Genomic DNA, 21928 nt, shown 5'->3' on the forward strand with positions numbered 1-21928 from the left:
AAGTCATGGTTTGGCTTAGCGTTACAGGTGAATTGTGTTTATAACTGCAGAAGAACAACATATACTACAGTTCTGTAGTGTGCTTCAAAATGCAATTCAGCTTCACACCTTACTTGCTGAAACACACACATCCTCTTCCATGGACAATGGGGCACAGAAATACCAGCAATTCAAAAGCAGTTTAAACCCCACATTTCCCCTTCCTGCATTTGACAACAGTGCCCAGTGCATTCCTCTACCCTGCAGCTGACCTCAAATGCATACCCTCTCCTGGGACTAGGAAGAGCTCCTTACTAAACTGAAATGTCCCATGCTGTGGAAAAACCAGCACTTTCCAGTATGAGGGGGGTGGTGGTACGACACGTTTTATACTCACTGAACAACTTCTACGTGGTCCAGAGCCCACTGGTCATGGCCTGTGCCATTGTGGCGGGGCTGCCACCAGCGAAGGAGCACTCCCTTCATTCGTGCCTCCCTAAAGGGACAGACAGAGGAAGAGAGGTTAGAGAGGAGACAAGCAGACGTTTAGCATGCATGGGGGGATTATCCTTGAAGAAGAGAAGAAGAAGAGTTTGGATTTGATATCCCGCCTTTCACTCCCCTTCAGGAGTCTCAAAGCGGCTAACATTCTCCTTTCCCTTCCTCCCTCACAACAAACACTCTGTGAGGTGAGTGGGGCTGAGAGACTTCAAAGAAGTGTGACTGGCCCAAGGTCACCCAGCAGCTGCATGTGGAGGAGCGGAGACGCGAACCCGGTTCCCCAGATTACGAGTCCACCGCTCTTAACCACTACACCACACCACAAGAGGCACTGCTTGTGGTCCTTGGACATGACAATACAGCTCTCTCGTAGTCTTATCTGTATATCACAGTCTCTTCCAGGAGATGCAGAGAAGAAAGTCTGAAATGTGTTTGGCACTAAACAACAAACAGGAAACAAGACTCCTATGCATTGTTTGAACTGCCATGTGCTTCCAGGCAATTTCAAGATTTATCAAGCTTAACAGCGTTCTGAGAAAAATATTTGAGGTTGGGGTGCATTTATGATACTAGGATGCCAAAGTCAGACGGTCCAATCCTATTAATGGACTTTTAGCTAAAAGGTTGGGACGCGGGTGGAGCTGTGGGTAAATCCTCAGCGCCTAGGACTTGAAGATCGAAAGGTCGGCGGTTCGAATCCCCGCGGCGGGGTGCACTCCTGTCGTTCAGTCCCAGCGCCTGCCAACCTAGCAGTTCAAAAGCACTCCCGGGTGCAAGTAGATAAATAGGGACCACTTACTGGCGGGAAGGTAAACGGCGTTTCCGTGTGCTGCGCTGGCTCGCCAGATGCAGCTTTGTCACGCTGGCCACGTGACCCGGAAGTGTCTCCAGACAGCGCTGGCCCCTGGCCTCTTAAGTGAGATGGGCGCACAACCCTAGAGTCTGTCAAGACTGGCCCGTATGGGCAGGGGTACCTTTACCTTTTAGCTAAAAGGTAAAGGTAAAGGGACCCCTGACCATTAGGTCCAGTCGTGGCCAACTCTGGGGTTGCGGCGCTCATCTCGCTTTACTGGCTGAGGGTCATGTGGCCAGCATGACTAAGCCGCTTCTGGCGAACCAGAGCAGCACACGGAAACACCGTTTACCTTCCCGCCACCTATTTATCTACTTGCACTTTGACGTGCTTTCAAACTGCTAGGTTGGCAGGAGCAGGGACCGAGCAACGGGAGCTCAACCCGTTGCGGGGATTCGAACTGCCAACCTTCTGATTGGCAAGTCCTAGGCTCTGTGGTTTAACCCACAGCGCCACCTGCATCCCATGGACTTTTAGCTACAATTTCACAAAGCAGTGGTTTGAGGCAAAGGAGCTAAAATTAGCTGCGTCTTAGCAACTGTTGTGATGTTAGGGGATTCCACATAATACAAGGCAGGATGGATGAGACTTGCAGGAGTGGCAAGTCACAAAATGTGTTTAATCCTTTCTGTACCCATCACTTTTTCCTCTGCAAACCCTTCCCTAGCATCCTTTCCCCAGTTGATTGAGAAATCCGATTTTGGAACCAGGTTGCAATTGTGGCTCTTCTTTGAAGAGGTCCCCAGACTCCTGCACACTGGAGACAAGTAACCAGCTGGGAACCTTGAATTTGCTGCTAAATGTCAAGTCTTAGGCTAAGTTTTATTTACTTGCCATAGAACTAGCAGCAGAGGCTTGTCCACTAGGGCAAGTAGGGCACTGCCCCACCAAGCCCGGTCAGTCCTCAGCCAGCTTGCACCTGCCTATCGCCTCACAAGCAGTCTAGCAGGTAGTGCTGGCCGTCAGCTTCCTCCTCAGTCTCAGTATTGCAAGGAGGAGGATGGGGACAAAACCAGAATTAGGAAGCTCTGTCTGCCATTGACTATGTCTCCATCTTCTCTTTTGGGCTCCCCGCTTTCCACCCTACCAGTTCCAAAGGGCAGCAGGCTCCATTGAGTATAAGTAACGAAGACCAACATGAAATTGTAACAACATCTGTGGGGGAAATTGTCAAATTATAATATCTCTGGAAAAGTCACGAGTGAACACAGACCATATAAATTTTCACTTTTAAACCATATTGGCTCAGAAAATAATAGGTCTTTCTTTCACAGTTCAATCTTTTTTTTTTTTTTTTTAAAAGGATTTAGTTCTTTAATTAAAAATGCTGGTGTCTCATAAATAACTTTTAACGGTCACATCCATCCCCCTCCAGCGCGAGACCCATTTCACTTTTCAGTGTCTGCCCCACCCACCCTGGTTTTTACTTTAATGTGTGGTTGGGTTTCTTTTGTATGGATTGTCTTGCGGTAAGAGAGACTGGTAGTATTACTCGGTACTTACAGTGGTACATTGTAAGACACTCTTTGGGCTTGTATAAAGTCCTTTGGTTGATGTTGTGCAATGACTTGCCATGTAATCCCATTATTTACACTGTACTGGAGCAACACTGCCTTGTCCACCGTATTAGGATCACTTAGATTGGTGTTACAGCTGTCTGTTTGAGAAAGGCTCCCAATTTGCAAAACAAACATTATTTTGCTGGAGGAAAAAAACCATGAGAGGAGAGGTTAAAAGAATAGAATTGAAATTACTTTACTGCATGATCTAACACTTAAGAGTAAAACTACTAACAATAAAACTGACTCCTAAGATTCTTTGGGAAGAATTTCCATGTGGTGCCAAGGCAATTGTCCCAGTAGGGCAAGCAATTTGGCTTGCCAGATGGAACAATCCACCCCCTCTTCCACTACCTGCTCAGGGTAGTGAGGCAAGGAAAAGACACTTCAAGCTGGAAGGTGATATGTGTGCATGTAGGTCCCCCTTTTCAGAAGTCTGACTGAATGCCTCTTGTGTTGGAGGTGAGCTCATCTAGCCATAGAACCATTTGATCTAGGCCAATGATCTAGTGCAGATGACACCAAACTGGGAGGGGTGGCTAACACCCCAGAGGACAGGATCACACTTCAAAACGACCTTGACAGATTAGAGAACTGGGCCAAAACAAACAAGATGAACTTTAACAGGGAGAAATGTAAAGTATTGCACTTGGGCAAAAAGAATGAGAGGCACAAATACAAGATGGGGGACACCTGGCTTGAGAGCAGTACATGTGAAAAGGATCTAGGAGTCTTGGTTGACCACAAACTTGACATGAGCCAACAGTGTGACGCGGCAGCTAAAAAAGCCAATGCAATTCTGGGCTGCATCAATAGGAGTATAGCATCTAGATCAAGGGAAGTACGAGTGCCACTGTATTCTGCTCTGGTCAGACCTCACCGGGAGTACTGTGTCCAGTTCTGGGCACCACAGTTCAAGAAGGACACTGACAAACTGGAACGTGTCCAGAGGAGGGCAACCAAAATGGTCAAAGGCCTGGAAACGATGCCTTATGAGGAATGGCTAAGGGAGCTGAGCATGTTTAGCCTGGAGAAGAGGAGGTTAAGGGGTGATATGATAGCCATGTTCAAATACCGTAATTTTCGCTCCATAACACGCACTTTTTTGCTCCTAGAAAGTAAGGGAAAATGCCTGTGCGTGTTACGGAGCGAATGCACTGGATCGGAGCCGTGGCTGCCGTCAGTCAAGCAAAGCGGGAGCCGCTTGCAGGGCTTTGCACGGCTCTAGCTTTGCTTTCTTAAAAGCCAGGAGGAGGGGCTCCTTTGCTTGCTTTAAAGCTACCTACGAGGGAGGAGGAGGAGAGAGGGGGAGGAGGGAGGGAGGGAAGGAGAGCCATGGCAGCAAAGCGGGCAGCAGCCGCTTACACGGGAGGAGGGACAGACGGGACCATAGCGAGCCGGGAGAAGGCAGGCGCTTCAAAGCCAGCAGGCGCTTTTAAAGTAGCCAGCAACAGCTGCTGCAGCCTCAGCTAGCAAAGGTCCGCGCGCTCAGTGAGGCTGCAGAGGGACAGGAGGGCTTCGATCAGGAAGGATAAAATTTAAGCAACCAGCAGCAAAAAAAACCAACCTGGAGCTCTGAGCCACGAGCGCAGTGAAAACCAGGAAGTAAAAAAAAAAGGCTATCCCCCCCCCCCCCCGCTTCTCAGCTGTTTTCAGGCAGGATAGATTTGAGCATTGTCTGGGTCCTAGTGCCCCTACCGGTTTTTTGTGCTCCATTCTATTGCTGCTGGTGGCTGCTTATCATTCAGGCTGCAAGGAGGAGCGCTTTTACACAGCTAATGGCGAATCCCCTGCAATCCAAGTCCTCCTCACTTGCTCAAATCTATTCTGCCTCAAAACAAGGAGCAGAAGGAAAAGGCTGCAAACTGTTAAATGGAAAAAAAAACCCCAGGCACAGGGCAAATACCTTAAGTATACCTTTAAAGCAACAGTGTTCTTTCCCTCCCCGCTCAGCTCACAGAAAAGCTCCTTCTCCACACCCCCCACGCGTGCTCCTTGTCCATTGAGTGCTTTTCCTTCCCTCCCCACTTAAAACGTGGTTACAAAGCACGGATCCACATGGATCCTCAGGATTTTTGCACTGGGTCACCCCAAACTCACCATCAGATCACATGTCTGTGGCCACAGCATGAACCACAAAAGTCATACATCTACTGTTTCGTTTAGAATATTTTTTTTCCTTGTTTTCCTCCTCTAAAAACTATGTGCGTGTTATGGTCAGGTGCGTGTTATCGAGCGAAAAATACGGTATATAAAAGGATGTCTTATAGAGGAGGGAGAAAGGTTGTTTTCTGCTGCTCCAGAGAAGCGGACACGGAGCAATGGATCCAAACTACAAGAAAGAAGATTCTACCTAAACATTAGGAAGAACTTCCTGAAAGTAAGAGCTGTTTGACAGTGGAATTTGCTGCCAAGGAGTGTGTTGGAGTCTCCTTCTTTGGAGGTCTTTAAGCAGAGGCTTGACAACCATATGTCAGGAGTGCTCTGATGGTGTTTCCTGCTTGGCAGGGGGTTGGACTTGATGGCCCTTGTGGTCTATTCCAACTCTATGATTCTATGATTCTAACTCATGTTGCAAAACAATCCCTGTAATTTTATTTCCTAAGGTTATTTTCATTCCACCTGTACCCCTAATATCACTGAATGCCATTGTGTTCAACACTAACTTTCTCACGCAAACTGAAAAATAAATATTTAAGATTCATGACAACACAAAATTACCTTGCTCGGGTCAAATCCAGAGGCTTAGTTACAGCTTGCCTTATCTGGCATCCGTTGAAATACAGAGAATCTCCATGTGCAAACGGTGCCAGCTGCCCACATCCGTTCCCTATAACCCCACCCTGGATAGTTTCCCAGTTTATTTCGGTTACTCTTGCAGATTCAAAATTATCTTTAATATAACTGGGAAGGTCGTGGCTGAAAACAGAGCAGTCATCCCCTGAAAAGGAATAAATAAAAATTACAATGCTGACAACACTGAGATACTCTAACGGAGAATTTATGTTCATGGTTAAGAAAAGCCTGTGCTTCAGGTTAAGTCCTTGAACTTGGGGCTGAGGGAAAGTGAGAGCTCTTGATGCTTGACTTGAAATATTACAACAGAAGTGCACCAAGCTCTTTCTCTCACTTTAAAACACTGAAAGTCACTTGTAAGTCCTCAGATACAGGGTATTTTATTTGTAGACTGATTAAATTATAAACTTTCATTGATTTTCAAATAACCTATGTTAAAAATGCCATATATTTTCTTTCCCAGTTTTAGCCCTATATAAAAAATAAATACATGGTGGTAGATCAAGCATCTTATTTCGCACATATATTCAAGACTAGTTGCCATAATGCATCATACTTGTCTTGAGATTGTATTTTATTTAGTGATTTTATCTTTGCCAGCTAAAACGACATCATTCACAGACATAACTTTTTCAGAGCAGAAACACTGTTGATAGGACGCTGGTTATGTTTGCACATGTTGGGAATACAGATTAATGCTCTTTGGTAAATATGCTCTTTGGTAAATTCACTATCCTTAGTAAATGTTAATCCCAGACAGCCCTAGGAGTACATTGTTCCCACCAGTCCTCTGAATGTGTAGCACCACATTTGAGGAACCCAGAACTAATTCCTCTGAACAGTACTTGTACAACCAATAATGGGGCGGTGGAAACCTTCATATTTCTCTCTCTCATTACTGATGGTATTTGGGCTATATACCACCCAAACCACACCGAGGGACTTATCACTGTAGTTAACCAATCATTTAAATGGCAGTTCTCATGTAGCTATTCTGGTGCTTTGATAGATTGTCATTGGAAGGCTGCACCCCTGCAGGACTGAATTTTTCCAATTCAAAATTGAAAATAGAAATGGCTTCCATAAATATGAACTGCAGGGCTATCTGAGTTTTAGGTACCCTGTTAGTAGCTGGTGGCATGAAGGAGCAATGCCACTCACCTGACAGCAGGTAAGGGTAGGTGTCAGCATGGTGCAAACACATTGGCAGAATTACCAGATTGGTTCTGCTGACCTCCCCATCCCTCTCTTTCCTGGTAAGCAACAGCGGCTCAGCTGCCAGGAGATCAGGTGAGTGCTGCCTCCCTAGCACACCGTCTGCTACCGCAGCCTGTGATTTGTGCAAGCAAGTACACATTTTTTGGGAGGGGCTAGGTGGAGCTAGATCTGCATGAGGTACTATTATTGATAGGTGAAAGATGGTCTCTGTATTCACATTTCCAAACCTTTCAGGCACCAGCCACACATTGCCTAGGAGTCTCAGCAGACGTCCTCTGAAGCATGGTGGATTCCAGACCCATTTTGCTGTGTAATATTGAGTTAGTTTCAATGGACTAGGTTTAAACAATAATAATAATAATAATAAAAAGAACATGACACCTTGGTATCCTTCATCACAAATGCAAATGGCTCCGGTTGTACAGTATCCATGGCCGCCACAGAGTTTTGGGCAGGATTCTCCAATGTACACATGATCAATTGCCCAGCTTTGCTTTTCTGATTCTTCTCCTTTTTGTATCCACCGGAACTGAGTCGCACTGCAAATAAAATAGCCACCGTGAGCCAGAGAGGAATGGCTGGATTATGATGGGGAGACCAGAGTTCGAACCGTCAGCTAGGAAGCTCTCTGGGTCACCTTGGGCCCGCCCCTCTCTCCCTCTGCCTCACAGAGTTGTTGTGAGGATGGAGTGGGGAGAGGGAGAACCAGAAATGCCACACTGAGCTCCTTGGAGGAAAGATGAGATATAATGGTAACAAACAATACATCCTAACACAAAAAGTTTTATTGTAATATTGGCACACATTATCGGCATGCTAGACAACGGATAGAGACTACCATGTGTATGCATGCTGTAGCCTTGGGTGCTGTTTTACTGCCTTCTGTGTCTTACAGTTACAACATTTGCTGGCCTGTGTTTCAAGGGGCTGTGGAAGATGCAGGGCATTAAAATCACAAACGTTATTTTGTCCAATATATCACAAGTAATGGAGCAGGGTGTCTGCTGAAGCACTGAACCTCCAAGACATTCTCTTGGAAACACTATTTATTTTTACTGTGGGGAAATATTTCCCCAATAATATTGATTATGTACCAGAGCGGAGAGAAAATAATGTTTTAAATTGCCTCTTCTTCTGCGCCCTCAACCAGTGCCAGCTAAGCAGACGATGTTTTATTGCAATGCAATAAGATGACCTTTCAGTAACCTACCTGGACGAGACATGATCTGGCAGCTGGACAGTTATTCTCTTCCAAGTGGAGCTGTTGACAGAGTTATAGATTGTAGCTTCATGGAACTGAAATGGGGAGCAGCCAACACTATTAGAAGACGATGGAAGACATTGTGTTTGGACAAGCTGCCATGAATCTGCCCTGAAAGAAGAAAAAGGAAATAATATTGTTACAGCAGCTGAAGAGAATAATAAAAAAGTCGAGTACCTACTAAATGTCATGGAAATGGGTGTATTTAAAAAAATATTATCCTTAACAATATTCTTCCAAGTAGAGTTATAAACAGACAAAGATTGAAGTCCTGTATTCTTTGCCCAGTTATAGATTTTCTTATCCTAATCCCATGATATGGGAACTTTGTCAGGAGCAGTGGAATAAATCTGGTAAGAACATGTAGACTGGATGTTTTGGTTCAATAAGTTTCACAGGCACATTCATGACTTAAACCCTGAAGTGTCAAGTGAATTCCTGCAAATTCCACATTTCTAATTCCTTAAGGGTAGGGGGCCAAGCTAGTTCCAAGGATCTTCTGATCGCATAGATCATTAATTAAGAAAAGTGGTCTAACAAGATACGTCAGATTCCAAAGAAATCTGCAAAGGTGAATTTAGGACAGCTTTAGCTACTCATTCTTTCTATATATTTATTGCATTCTTATGATGATGTTTGGATCTTATTTTATTTATTTACGATTCATTTTAATGTTTATGATCCACGCTTTCATACATATATCAAGATGGCATACAACAGAAATATACAATAAAACCAATCAACCTGAATCTGAAAAACATAATTAAAAAATAATAATAAAACAGCAAAAGATACTGGACGGCTCCAAACAGTGATTTTACTCTTTAAGTATATGCTAATCTACTTGTATATTTTGGGCCTCTTGAACTGTGTGTCTGTATATAATTTAAATGTAGAATATAAAATGATTTTTTAAAGAATTACTTCAAGTTTTCAAGCCCATTCCACAATATATCTCACTGTGGATATAGATTTACCTAGCATCCTTGGTATATTCTAACATCACAGAATGGAGGTCTCCACAAGATGTTGCTTCACAGCCAACTACAATCTGAAACAAACACAATAATAATAATAATAATAATAATAATTTATTATTTATACCCCGCCCATCTGGCTGGGTTTCCCCAGCCACTCTGGGCGGCTTCCAACTGAATATTAAAAACAGTACAGCATCAAACATTAAAAACTTCCCTAAAGAGGGCTGCCTTCAGATGACTTCTAAAAGTAAAATAGTTGTTTATTGCTTTGACATCTGCTGGGAGGGCGTTCCACAGGGCAGGAGCCACTACCGAGAAGGCCCTCTGCCTGGTTCCCTGTAACCTTACTTCTCGCAATGAGGGAACCGCCAGAAGGCCCTCGGCGCTGGATCTCAGTGTCCGGGCTGAACGATGGGGGTGGAGACGCTCCTTCAGATATACTGGACCGAGGCCGTTTAGGGCTTTAAAGGTCAGCACCAACACTTTGAATTGTGCTCGGAAACGTACTGGGAGCCAATGCAGATCTCTCAGAACTGGTGTTATGTGGTCCCGGCGGCCACTCCCAGTCACCAGTCTAGCGGCCGCATTCTGGATTAATTGCAGTTTCCGGGTCACCTTCAAAGGTAGCCCCACGTAGAGCGCGTTGCAGTAGTCCAAGCGGGAGATAACTAGAGCATGCACCACTCTGGCAAGACAGTCTGCGGGCAGGTAGGGTCTTAGCCTGCGTACCAGGTGGAGCTGGTAGACAGCTGCCCTGGACACAGAATTAACCTGTGCCTCCATGGACAGCTGTGAGTCCAAAATGACTCCCAGGCTGCGCACCTGGTCCTTCAGGGGCACAGTTACCCCATTCAGGACCAGGGAATCCCCCACACCTGCCCGCCCCCTGTCCCCCAAAAACAGTACTTCTGTCTTGTCAGGATTCAGCCTCAATCTGTTAGCCGCCATCCATCCTCCAACCGCCTCCAGGCACTCACACAGGACCTTCACCGCCTTCACTGGTTCTGATTTAAAGGAGAGGTAGAGCTGGGTGTCATCTGCATACTGATGAACACCCAGCCCAAACCCCCTGATGATCTCTCCCAGCGGCTTCATATAGATATTAAAAAGCATGGGGGAGAGGACGGAACCCTGAGGCACCCCACAAGTGAGAGCCCAGGGGTCTGAACACTCATCCCCCACCACCACTTTCTGAGCACGGCCCAGGAGGAAGGAGCGAAACCACTGTATAACAGTGCCCCCAGCTCCCAGCCCCTCTAGACGGTCCAGAAGGATGTTATGGTCGATGGTGTCAAAGGCCGCTGAGAGATCCAGCAGAACTAGGAAACAGCTCTCACCTTTGTCCCTAGCCCGCCGGAGATCATCAACCAGCGCGACCAAGGCAGTTTCAGTCCCATGGTGAGGCCTGAATCCCGATTGGAAGGGATCCAAATGGTCCGCATCCTCCAGGCGTGCTTGGAGTTGTCTGGCAACCACCCGCTCAATCACCTTGCCCAAGAATGGTAAATTTGAGACTGGGCGATAGTTGGCCAAATTGGCTGGGTCTAAAGATGTTTTTTTAAGAAGCGGTTTAATGACCGCCTCTTTCAGCGGGTCTGGGAAGGCTCCCTCATAGAGGGAAGCATTCACCACCCCGCAGAGCCCATCGCCCAGTCCTTCCCGGCTCGCTTTTATCAGCCAGGATGGGCAAGGATCCAGGAGACAGGTGGTCGGTTTCACTTGTCCAAGCAGCCTGTCCACATCCTCGGAGGTAACAGATTGGAATTGATCCCATGTAACAGGACCAGACAGAACTCTAGCACTCTCCCACCCTGGCCCTGCTCCCACGGTGGAGTCTACCTCCTTCTGAATCTGAGCGACTTTATCTGCAAAAAACTTTGCAAAAGCATTGCAGGAGATCTTGGGGTCCCTACCAGGCCCCGGTGGTGCAGGTGGTTCCGATAGATTGCGAACTACCTGAAAAAGTCTCCTGCTGCTGTTTTCTGCAGATGCAATGGAGGCGGTGAAGAAGGCCCTCTTCGCCGTTGCCATTGCCACTTGGTAGGCTCGACGTTGAGCTCTAGCCCGTGTCCGGTCTGATTCAGAATGAGTTTTCCGCCACCGGCGCTCTAGCCGTCTCAACGATTGTTTCATCACCCTCAGCTCCGGGGAAAACCACGGGGCTGTCCGGGCTCCATGCAATCGGAGAGGGCGCTTCGGAGCCAGACAGTCAATAGCCCTGGTTAACTCCGCATTCCAGCGGGCCACCAGGGAATCAGCTGAAAGGCCATCAACTTGGGATAAAACATCCCCTACCACTCTCTGGAAACCAATTGGATCCATTAAGTGGCGGGGGCGGACCATCCGAATCGGTCCCACCTCCCTGCAGAGGGGAAGGGTCGCGGAGAAGTCCAGTTGCACCAGGAAGTGATCTGACCATGGCACTTCTTTTGTTTCGCTTTTAGATAATGTCAGATCACCAACATCTGTAGAGGTAAACACCAAGTCTAAGGCATGTCCGCGGCTATGAGTTGGGCCAAACTTATTCAGGGACAGCCCCATGGAGGCCATGCTTTCCACGAAGTCCCGAGCGGCCCCTTGTAAGGTCGTGTCGGCATGGATGTTAAAATCCCCCAGGACAACCAAGCTAGGTGTCTCCAGGAGCATATCCGCCACGACCTGAAGCAGCTCGGACAGGGAATCCTTGGTGCAGCGGGGAGGTCGGTACACCAAAAGGAATCCTGTACTGCCCCTATTGCCCAACTTCCAGAACATGCACTCAGAAAATTGGGTCTTCCCAATAGGACGCCTGGTGCAGACTAATGACTTCCTAAAAATCACTGCAACCCCCCCTCCCCACCCACATGACCTGGGTTGCTGTGCGTAAGAGAAACCTGGTGGGCAAGCAGCGGCAAGGGCAGGCCCATCTGCCTCATCCAACCAGGTCTCTGTCACACATGCCAGGTCAAATCCTCCATCCACAATCAGGTCGTGGATGGCAGTAGTTTTATTCATCATTGACCTGGCATTGCACAGCAACACTTTCAGGTCATGTGGGTTTCCCTTGCTGATTCCAGTATCCTTCCGGTCAGGACCAGACCTGGAGGCAGGGATAGTCCTCAACCAACGACTAAACCTGCCTCCTCGGTAATGACATGGTCTGGTCTTAGCGTAACTCCTCCTCCGGCCCGTGATCACTGAGATCGGGTGTCCCAATACATTCCCTCCTGTGGAACCTGCCCCAGCCATTCTATTGGCTGAGGCCCACTCCCAGGCAGCCCTGACCCTTCCCCTTAAAAGGCAAAATACAAACTATATAATAACTTAACAGAATAATAAAAATAGAAGCACAGCAAAAAACAATAGTGCTAAAATTAAACTGTTCCCCACCCTAACTAAATACTTAACCAACCGCAAACAGAAATAAAATTATAAAATTATAAAACATTATAAAAAACAACCACCACCATTTAAGGTGCAGCAAATTAAAAGCAGTTAAAGCATTTAAAACCATTTTGTCACTTGCTGCAGGTAGCTGCTCAGGCCTCTAAACTGTAGTGGTGAGTGCAGGCCCCGCCCCCTAGGCCAGATGGAATTGGCAGGAGAGGGAGCGGTCCTCCCAACACTCAAGCAGGCAGCAACAGCAGCAGTGTCTCAGAGGCCTTGATGGAGGCCCTCAAGCTGTGGCGATGAGTGCAGGCTCCGCCCCCTAGGCAGATGGAGTTGGCAGAAAAGGGAGCGGCCCACCAGACACTCAGCAGAGCAGCAGCAGCAGCGATGTCCCGGAGGCCTCTCTCCGGCCTCTTATGCTGTGGCGGTGAGTGCAGGCTCCGCCCCCTAGGCCAGATGGAGTTGGCAGAAAAGGGAGCGGCCCACCAAACACTCAGCAGAGCAGCAGCAGCAGCAGCGATGTCCCGGAGGCCTCTCTCCGGCCTCTTATGCTGTGGCGGTGAGTGCAGGCTCCGCCCCCTAGGCCAGATGGAGTTGGCAGAAAAGGGAGCGGCCCACCAAACACTCAGCAGAGCAGCAGCAGCAGCAGCGATGTCCCGGAGGCCTCTCTCCGGCCTCTTATGCTGTGGCGGTGAGTGCAGGCTCCGCCCCTAGGCCAGATGGAGTTGGCAGAAAAGGGAGCGGCCCACCAAACACTCAGCAGAGCAGCAGCAGCAGCAGCGATGTCCCGGAGGCCTCTCTCCGGCCTCTTATGCTGTGGCGGTGAGTGCAGGCTCCGCCCCCTAGGCCAGATGGAGTTGGCAGAAAAGGGAGCGGCCCACCAAACACTCAGCAGAGCAGCAGCAGCAGCAGCGATGTCCCGGAGGCCTCTCTCCGGCCTCTTATGCTGTGGCGGTGAGTGCAGGCTCCGCCCCCTAGGCCAGATGGAGTTGGCAGAAAAGGGAGCGGCCCACCAAACACTCAGCAGAGCAGCAGCAGCAGCAGTGATGTCCCGGAGGCCTCTCTCCGGCCTCTTATGCTGTGGCGGTGAGTGCAGGCTCCGCCCCCTAGGCCAGATGGAGTTGGCAGAAAAGGGAGCGGCCCACCAAACACTCAGCAGAGCAGCAGCAGCAGCAGTTTATTTAAAATTAAATAGCAATTTAATTTTAACTAAAATTAAAGCAACATCCTTCCAGCCATGACGTTCTCTTTCTTTCCTTCTCCCCTGTTTGTTATAACCTTTTGCATGGGTGAGCCAATGTTTACTAGCCAAATAGGCATCCTAAATTTTCCTGAGCTTCAGTTAATCAACCTCCTCGTAAAGGTAGTGCTGTTATAATGACATTCCACTTGTGAGGGGGAAAACTGGCTTTCTTCAGGGGAAAAGGTTGCCCCTGAGATAAATGGAGCACAATAAAATATCCCTTTCCTCTAGTTGTTTCTAAAGCCTGGACAGTGCTCTTTGAATGGAAGTAGTATTTCTGTATCAATGTTATTGTTAGACACCCTAATGTGGTTCCAATAAATTCTAATAAGCAATATGCAGTAAATATTTGATAGAAATCCAAACCAGGCATCCCACTTGACCCTGTCAGAATTTCTAGGCAAATCTGATGTCTATGGACTCAACATTTTACTTTGTAAGAACAGAAGCTTCTTACTTTAAACTGTATCATATATCCTGGCTGTATAATGAGTTCCCGAGAGGACAGGATATTGTTCGTCTGATCCTTCTTCTTATTTGGCCAGTAGAGATGAAATGATGGGTTGCCACAGAAGCCTGCAGTCCTGACGGCATTTGGGTAGAAACTCCAGTTTTCTTCATGGGAAATGCCTTCTATTAACATCAATTAGACAGAATTAAGGAGAGGTTTCATAATGTTCCAATACGTACTAAATAGATAAAAGTACCGTATTTTTCACTCTATAACACGCACCCGACCATAACACGCACATAGTTTTTAGAGGAGGAAAATCCGTATGCATGCCACCCGTGGGCATTCCCTCCATAACACGCACAGACATTTCCCCTTACTTTTTAGGAGGAAAAAAGTGAGTGTTATGGTGCAAAAAATACGGTATTTTTTTGGCATATTCGTAATAGAATGATAAAATATTCCAAAAAGCGATAGGCAGGCAGACAAGGCATATATTGCTGGCGTTCTTTTCATCCTTCTCCCACCAGAGTTCTTTGAGAAGGGGTGTGCATGTACAGTATTTTCCCCCCCATAATGGAAAACATGGTGATGTACAGGAGGCTCCCAGATGGTCACACATCAAAATACTGACCAGACGCATGCATAACTTCAGCATGGTGGTGACCTCATGTGCCTTCAGACTGTGCACTGGATTTTATTGGATTTATCATTTTACGCTTGGCATTCAGGAAGCCACAGGCAGTGGCTAATTAACTTACACTGCCTCTGACCTTCCCAAAGGCATTGGGAAAAGTAGGAGTGGTGGCATATTCGCCACATTTAACCCTCTATGAATATCTAAGCTAGTGGTGGGGAACCTCCTTCCCACAGCCAAAGTAGGCTGGTAGGGGTCTTAATTTGGATTGTCATCAGATCATGTCCACCTGCCCCACACCTGACATGTGACATCAAGTAAAGATGCAGCTGAAAAAGAATGACCAGCAACCTTCAGGGTTGCTCTCAGTACCAATCAGCAGATTGGTGCTGACAACAAACCTCACAGGGATCAGCTGTACTGTGGAATTCCCAGTCGGGAGTGCCATAGTGTAGCTGATCCCTTCCCAAAGCGGGGATTGATGGGATCAGCTCCATTACCCAGCTCCTGATTGGGTATTCCCTAGTGTATCCAATCCTTACTTTCAGAATTTAAGGTTCACCCCAGGTTCTTTCCTTTGAAGTTGGGTCAACCAGTTGATTGATAGGTGTCTAGCTCTGTCCACCTGTCAAAATGGCCCACGTGGGTGGGGGAGCTCAGTCGATACCCCCCATCCTCTTAGTCGTAGCATTTGCTGACCTTTGGTGCTCAGAACTATTTTGTTAAAACTATTCAATTTCAAAATATGGTGATAATATCTATATCTAGGAAGCTTCCTTAGCATTATTTTACAAGATTAATATATATTTTATTCTGAGCAATTTATTTATTTTTTGGGGGGGGAACTTATTTAAAAAGTCCCCTGTGTCTTCAAAAATTCAAATATGGACTTGAAACTCTGTCAATCAACAAAACATAATGATGAAAAAAATGGTGACTTGCTTGACTCTTACCATCATCAAATGTATCCACCAGTTGACTCGGATTGATCTCTGCTCCTCCAATCAGTACATTATCCAGTGCCCACTGAGCACGATCAAAGCCCGAAACCACAATTCCATTGTTAATAACAAATGGCTGCCACCAACGCAGGCGAGTTGTATTGGTCAGAGCATCTTCTGGGAGCAGGATGTAATCATGTCTGATGGAGATGTATTTCTGATAATCCATCTCATGGAGCAGTGTCCAAGATATTCCTACAGGACAAAGAGTCAAGGTAAAGTAAGAACTTATCAATATCTGAGAACTCATGTTGAGACTGGATTCAAGTGGTCCACCATTATTCAGTGGGTGGCTTTGAACCAGTCGTAACTATAGATGCCTGAAAATGGATATGATAATAGACGATAAACACTTCCCGACTAGCACCTTGATACTAAAGATTTTTGTAAGTGTACTGATTAGAACTGTTGGTGTAATGTCCATTTGATTAAGTGGTTGCATAATCTTCTTTGGCACTGTGAAGAAATCACATTTCGTTACTAATATTTTCTGAGGTAGAGTTTTGTTCATTAGGAATGTATAGGAGATTCACCATGTGCAGTGTAAATATTACACTGACAGTGAAGATATTAAGAGGAATGTAAGTTGAGTGGTTAATGTGCATAACAACGGGCTACTGTGCACATTCACCAGGACTTGTGGAGAATGTGCACATAACCCAGGCATGGCCAAACTTAGCCCTCCAAATGTTTTCGGACTACAACTCCCATCATCCCTAGCTAACTGGACCAGTGGTCAGGGATGATGGGAATTGTAGTCCCAAAACATCTGGAGGGCCAAGTTTGGCCATGCCTGGCATAACACTTCCATGAAGAGGTATGTATATTTCCCAGTCAATATACATTCAGTGAATATATGCACATCCCCCAAAGCCTGTTATATGGAGATTATGTATGTTGACTTGGAAATGTGCACACCTCTTCATAGAAGGGTTATGTGCACATTCTCCATGTGTCCTGGTGAATGTGCACAATCACTCAACACGTACATGGCATCAGGAGAGCAGCAGGTGGCTAGCTGTCAGATTAAATGTCAGTTGCCTTATAACAAAAATAAAGTGAGTTTAAAGAAGTTAGGTCCTGTTTATTTATAGAAGAGTTTCCAACAGAATATTTCTTGTGCAACAATGGGCTATTCTTAAGAATAAGCCGTTCCATTGTCTTCAACAAGACATGTAGTTAAAGGAGGAACAGTTCATCCAATTTCTTCTGAAATGCAGGAAAATATTGTTCAAGGACAAGAATGAGGGTATGAAAATATATTTCTGAACACCATACAATTTTATTTATCCAAATGGCATGGGAGACATCCAAAATATCTGGATTATCAGAGGAGTTTCAATAAACTAGAGTGCCTGTTTTCACTGGATTATATTGACATATAGCACAGATTTAAGATTTACTGTTATCCCTCCTCCCACACCTCATTTTAGTGCCTGTGTGTCTGTGTTACCAGAACAAAAGGCAGAAAAGAGGCCATCTAGGCATACTGAATTAGGGGCTCGCTTTTGCAGCCAGTGATTTTAGATAACTATAACTTTCAGGTAACTGAATTTCAAGAGCAAAGGTTCTGCTCTGCTGCAAATCATACCTCTGTCTGCAGGCAATGTTCTTTTTTTGGATTTCCCCCTGTAACTGTACGGTGCTTAAATATAAGCAGAAATATTTATTAGATATCATTAAAATAGACACTTGCCTCCATCTGTTGAATAATCCAGCAGAACTCCTTCCTTCCGACATGTTGGTCTGTGACATGTTGTCATGTTGTTTTCACTCCCAATTCTTCCCCAATATTGTAAAAATCTGAATGAAAAGACATTGGTGGGTAATCATAATAATTGTATGTTCCCAAAGAAGTAGTAGACATTGCCCCGCATAAATGAAATTGAAACAAGTTCAGACAACATATGCAAAACAAGGAAGAACCCTCAAATCAGTTGCATGGTGAGTATAAAATACATGCAGAACTGAAACTGTAATGAGTCTTTATTGCATAGTTAAATGACATCTGTATTAGAAGAGGGGTCGCTGGCCTGCAATATTGAAAACTGGAGCTCTCAGGTCCCCAAATACAGTAAAAATCAACTAGTGAACACTTTTCCCTTGTATGTCTGGCCCAATACATTTTAATGCCTGAGATGGATCAGCAAATGTCCCTACTTCTTCACTGGATGACCTTTGGGCAGTCATTGACTCTCATCCTAAATTACTTCACAGGGGACTCAGCTAGATTGGTAAAGAAAAAGTGTTTTATATGTGATATAGTACTGTGACACCAGGTGGCGCTGTGGAGTCCCATCTTTCCCTACCAGATTTCCCTGTACAGTGTTAGTTTGCAGTTTGTTTAACTGAATCTCTTCTTTGATGTGTCTAGATCTAGCCAGGGTTACCATGAGGGTAAAAATGTAAAAGGAGTGGAACTTATGTACGCCACTTTTAGCTCCTGGAAAACGAATGCGATACAACCTAAAACTACAAGAATTTGTAATTCTTGTAACGTAACTGTCATATATGTTATGAACAGTTCAAAATACTCCCCAAGCATGTAAAATGGATAGCTATGCAATGTATGGCACCTTCCTGTGTGCACACATATTTACAAGCATGTGCCGTTCAGACAAGACCCATTCATTACCCCAGCTGAAGATTTAACTTATAGAGACTCTGGGGAGGAGCACAAACTCTTATAACTCACACTTTAAAAATAAATAAATAAATAAACATGACAAGCTTGTGCCCCGACCATATGCCTCAATATTCTGCATGTTTAAAGAAACTTCACTATAAATCTCTCCCCCCCCCCCATTCCTTCTGGCAGCTGTTAGGCACAGAAATATCTCAATGGATGAAGGAAACTTGGGGTTTGTCTTCAGTGGTTAGTCCTACCCTGAGAAAATAGTCTAAAATTAACAGACACAACTAACTTAGACCTATTAATCCCAAACAGTCCTTGAAATGGTGTTAGAAGAAACGCTACAGAGTACTCTTTTGCCAGTGCTATTTTTCTAGAAAAAGAGGTACTGAAATTCACCATGAACGCCTCCCTCGATCTCTTATGATGGCAATGGTGCCCACCTGAGAGGTGCCGGAACTGAGTTCTGGCTGAAGAAAAGCCCTGTCTTTAGCCCCATTTTAGTACCTCATATGCAAGCTCAGTCTACTGTAGCTGCTTTAGTGAACAGCAGTTTCTGTACCACTCAAAACAGCAGCCAAAGGGAGTGTAGTTTACAAGAGGTATCTTCCACCTATTCTGACCCAGGACCCACTTTTAAATCAAGCACGGATTTGAGGATCCACTTCTTAATCCTTAATCCTAAAACCATATATCTGCATAGTGGTAGTGCTCCTGTTGCAACTCAGCTTGGATCAGGCCATGACCTACCAGGGGGTCCCAACAAATCAACAGCACTTATTTCCCCACCAAGACTTCTTTTGTCCTTTCCATCTGTGACACCAGAGTGACAGCTAGTGTTCATTGTTATAAAGTGACTACCTGTACAACTACCGTATTTTTCGCCCCATAAGGTGCACCGGCCCATAGGGCGCACCTAGTTTTTTGGGGGGGAAATAAAGAAAAAAAATTTTATTTCCTCCCCAGACGCGGGGCTGGGGCAGGGGAAGCCCAAGCTTCCCCCGACCCCAGCCCCCAGAACAGGCTGCTATCCGCAAGCCTGGGGAGCCCAGTGGGAGCTCCCCAGGCTTGCAGATATCTGCCTGAAGCCCGGGGCGCGCTGCTTCAGCGCACCCCGGGCTTCGGGCAGCAGGCTGCTATCCGCAAGCCTAGGGAGCCCTGTGAGAACTCCCGCGGGCTCCCCAGGCTTGCGGATAGCTTCCTGAAGCCTGGAGAGTGAGAGGGGTCGGTGCGCACCGACCCCTCTCGCTCTCCAGGCTTCAGCGAAAGCCTGCATTCACCCCATAGGATGCACACATTTCCCCTTCATTTTTGGAGGGGAAAAAGTGTGTCCTATAGGGCGAAAAATACGGTAATTACACGGGGGCTTTCAAAGCACTCCTTATCTCTCCTGCCTTTTCTTGCATATTACATTTTGTAGGCTTAAATCCTTCGTACTGGTGACATACCAAACCTACTGATTTCAAGTGAGGTGACTAAGAATGTATGTAGGATTGCAGCCGCTGACTATATTGACATTTAAGAATGTGAATCATGCTTTGTGCAGTTGTGAAACTGTGGATGATAATAATTTAACGACTCTTTTTACGAAGGCCAGTGAATTGATGCTCTCACTTATTCTTCCAAGTTCTTCCTTCCTGAGCTGACTCTGATTGGGTGCTTTAAGGGTAAAAGGCTCATATACCTTTGTCTGTTCCCACAGCCACTCAGTCTGCCGCTCTGTCATTATTTAAACTTTCATTAAGATATATTAGCTACGTTCAACTCTATTAAGTAACCTGACATACTTTGCACCTCGCAAATCCAAGTCTTGAGTGACAGCCTGTCTCACTGTAGTGCCTCCAAAATACAGAGCTGTGTCTTCTGCTAGAATCCCGCATTCCATGCAAGCAGTGCCTCCTTCCAGAGACATCCATAAATCCGGTCTAATTTCTTCGTTGTCAAAGCGCTCCTTCAGGAAAGTCTGTTAAAGGATTTTAACATTTGAGAAGCCAGTCACCAACTCAAATTTTAGTTGTAAAAAGAATAGACATTTAGCTTTTAAAAATATGTTTTTCACTCCTACAGTATGCCAAGAGTAATTTTACATGTAAAGTATATTTTGTTGGAACACAAGACTCATGTTTGCTTTGATCAGACAAAAAATAAATAAAGGTTTTGCATTTTTTAAATGTTTATTGGTACTTGCATGTGAAAATTAATTCTAGCACAGACCTGTATTTAATTTTTAAAAATACTTTCTATCCTGCATATTCAGTACAGTCTGCACCAAAATATATTTACCTTCAAAGTCTGAGTTAAGTAGCAGTTTGGACCAGAGAAACCTGGATCACAGACACATTGTTCTTTCAGACAGTCTCCATGGCCTCTGCAGTTGTCTACACAACCAGGTCCAAGATAGAAATTGTCAATGGCCCATTGCATATCAGAGTACTTCTGATAAAATCTAAACCGTACTGGGCTGAGTTAACACATAAACAGAGATAGAGAAAATAAGCAAAAATCACAACACAAATAATATGCATACATAAACTTGAAGGCCATAGGACGTGTCTCTCAACAGATGTTACAAGATAATTTTGTATGCAGTTGGGTGTGTGTCCCTGCTTCCATTACTTGCCAACCTGGCCTACTCCCCACCCTCTCAAACCACCCATCCCCGTGCCAACCCCCACCCTTTATACTTCATACAACCATCCAACCCCTCACATCTTGCCCAACCCCCTTCCTCTTATGGACCACCCAAACACCATCCCTTTACAGATCACCCAATCTGTGCTCCCGTTCCCCTTCAGACCACCTAAAGCTGTGCTACACAAAGTGGTTGTCCATGGACCAGTGTCAGTCCACAAGCCATCAGCTGCCAGTCCACGGTGACTCCACCACAGCCCAGGTACAGTGTGATGTTTCAGAGACCAAGTATGGTACAGGTCCCTGGCACGCTGGGGAAAAGTTGCCAGTCCACCACATCAGGTATCTTGAGAAGCACTGGCCTAAACCATGCTCCCCCTTCCTCCTACAGAACCTCCAAACTGCACTCCTCCTCCCCTCAATACATAGCCCACACCTAAAACTTTTTCTCCTTTGGTCCCATCCCATGGTCACTAATGCCATTGCTGTGGGAAGCCAGAGTAAGAAGTATCGCAGGGACAAGACAAAGGGGTGATTACCCTCCCTCCATGTAAATGGCAGAGGTGACAAGGGGAATGTGAGAAGGCTTGCAAAGCCCACTTCATGCCGATCCAACCTTCAACTTTCCAGCCTGCCTGTTTGACCCTAGTTACATCCTCCTTGTCACTCCCTGGTCTTGGCCACCACTTGTTTGCTCAGCCAAACTGTGCACACCCCTTACAGCTTGCCCAAACCATGGTCCAGGCAAGTTGCAAGGGAACAGGCAGGGCAGAGCAGCTCCCACCTCTTCAGCCTTTGAGCTCCCAGGTTGTCCTGG

At 46.0% G+C, this 21928-nt stretch overlaps 1 protein-coding gene across 2 annotated transcripts in view; it reads right to left on the minus strand.

Annotated features, from left to right (window-relative positions):
* RELN (reelin) overlaps nucleotides 1–21928 on the minus strand; it is a 304253-nt gene that overhangs the window by 8956 nt on the left and 273369 nt on the right. For both annotated transcript variants that reach the window (XM_077935775.1, XM_077935774.1), the window contains 11 exons: nucleotides 20764–20941; nucleotides 20268–20443; nucleotides 17545–17651; nucleotides 15801–16043; nucleotides 14217–14392; nucleotides 9145–9218; nucleotides 8117–8278; nucleotides 7288–7445; nucleotides 5614–5833; nucleotides 2837–3034; nucleotides 377–475 (listed from right to left, as the gene is read on the minus strand). In XM_077935775.1, coding sequence (XP_077791901.1) covers nucleotides 377–475; nucleotides 2837–3034; nucleotides 5614–5833; nucleotides 7288–7445; nucleotides 8117–8278; nucleotides 9145–9218; nucleotides 14217–14392; nucleotides 15801–16043; nucleotides 17545–17651; nucleotides 20268–20443; nucleotides 20764–20941 — 1791 coding nt within the window. The remainder of the gene's footprint in view (nucleotides 1–376; nucleotides 476–2836; nucleotides 3035–5613; nucleotides 5834–7287; nucleotides 7446–8116; nucleotides 8279–9144; nucleotides 9219–14216; nucleotides 14393–15800; nucleotides 16044–17544; nucleotides 17652–20267; nucleotides 20444–20763; nucleotides 20942–21928) is intronic.

Source organism: Podarcis muralis, chromosome 10 (assembly GCF_964188315.1).
Source record: "Podarcis muralis chromosome 10, rPodMur119.hap1.1, whole genome shotgun sequence".
Taxonomy (NCBI): Eukaryota; Metazoa; Chordata; class Lepidosauria; order Squamata; family Lacertidae; genus Podarcis; species Podarcis muralis.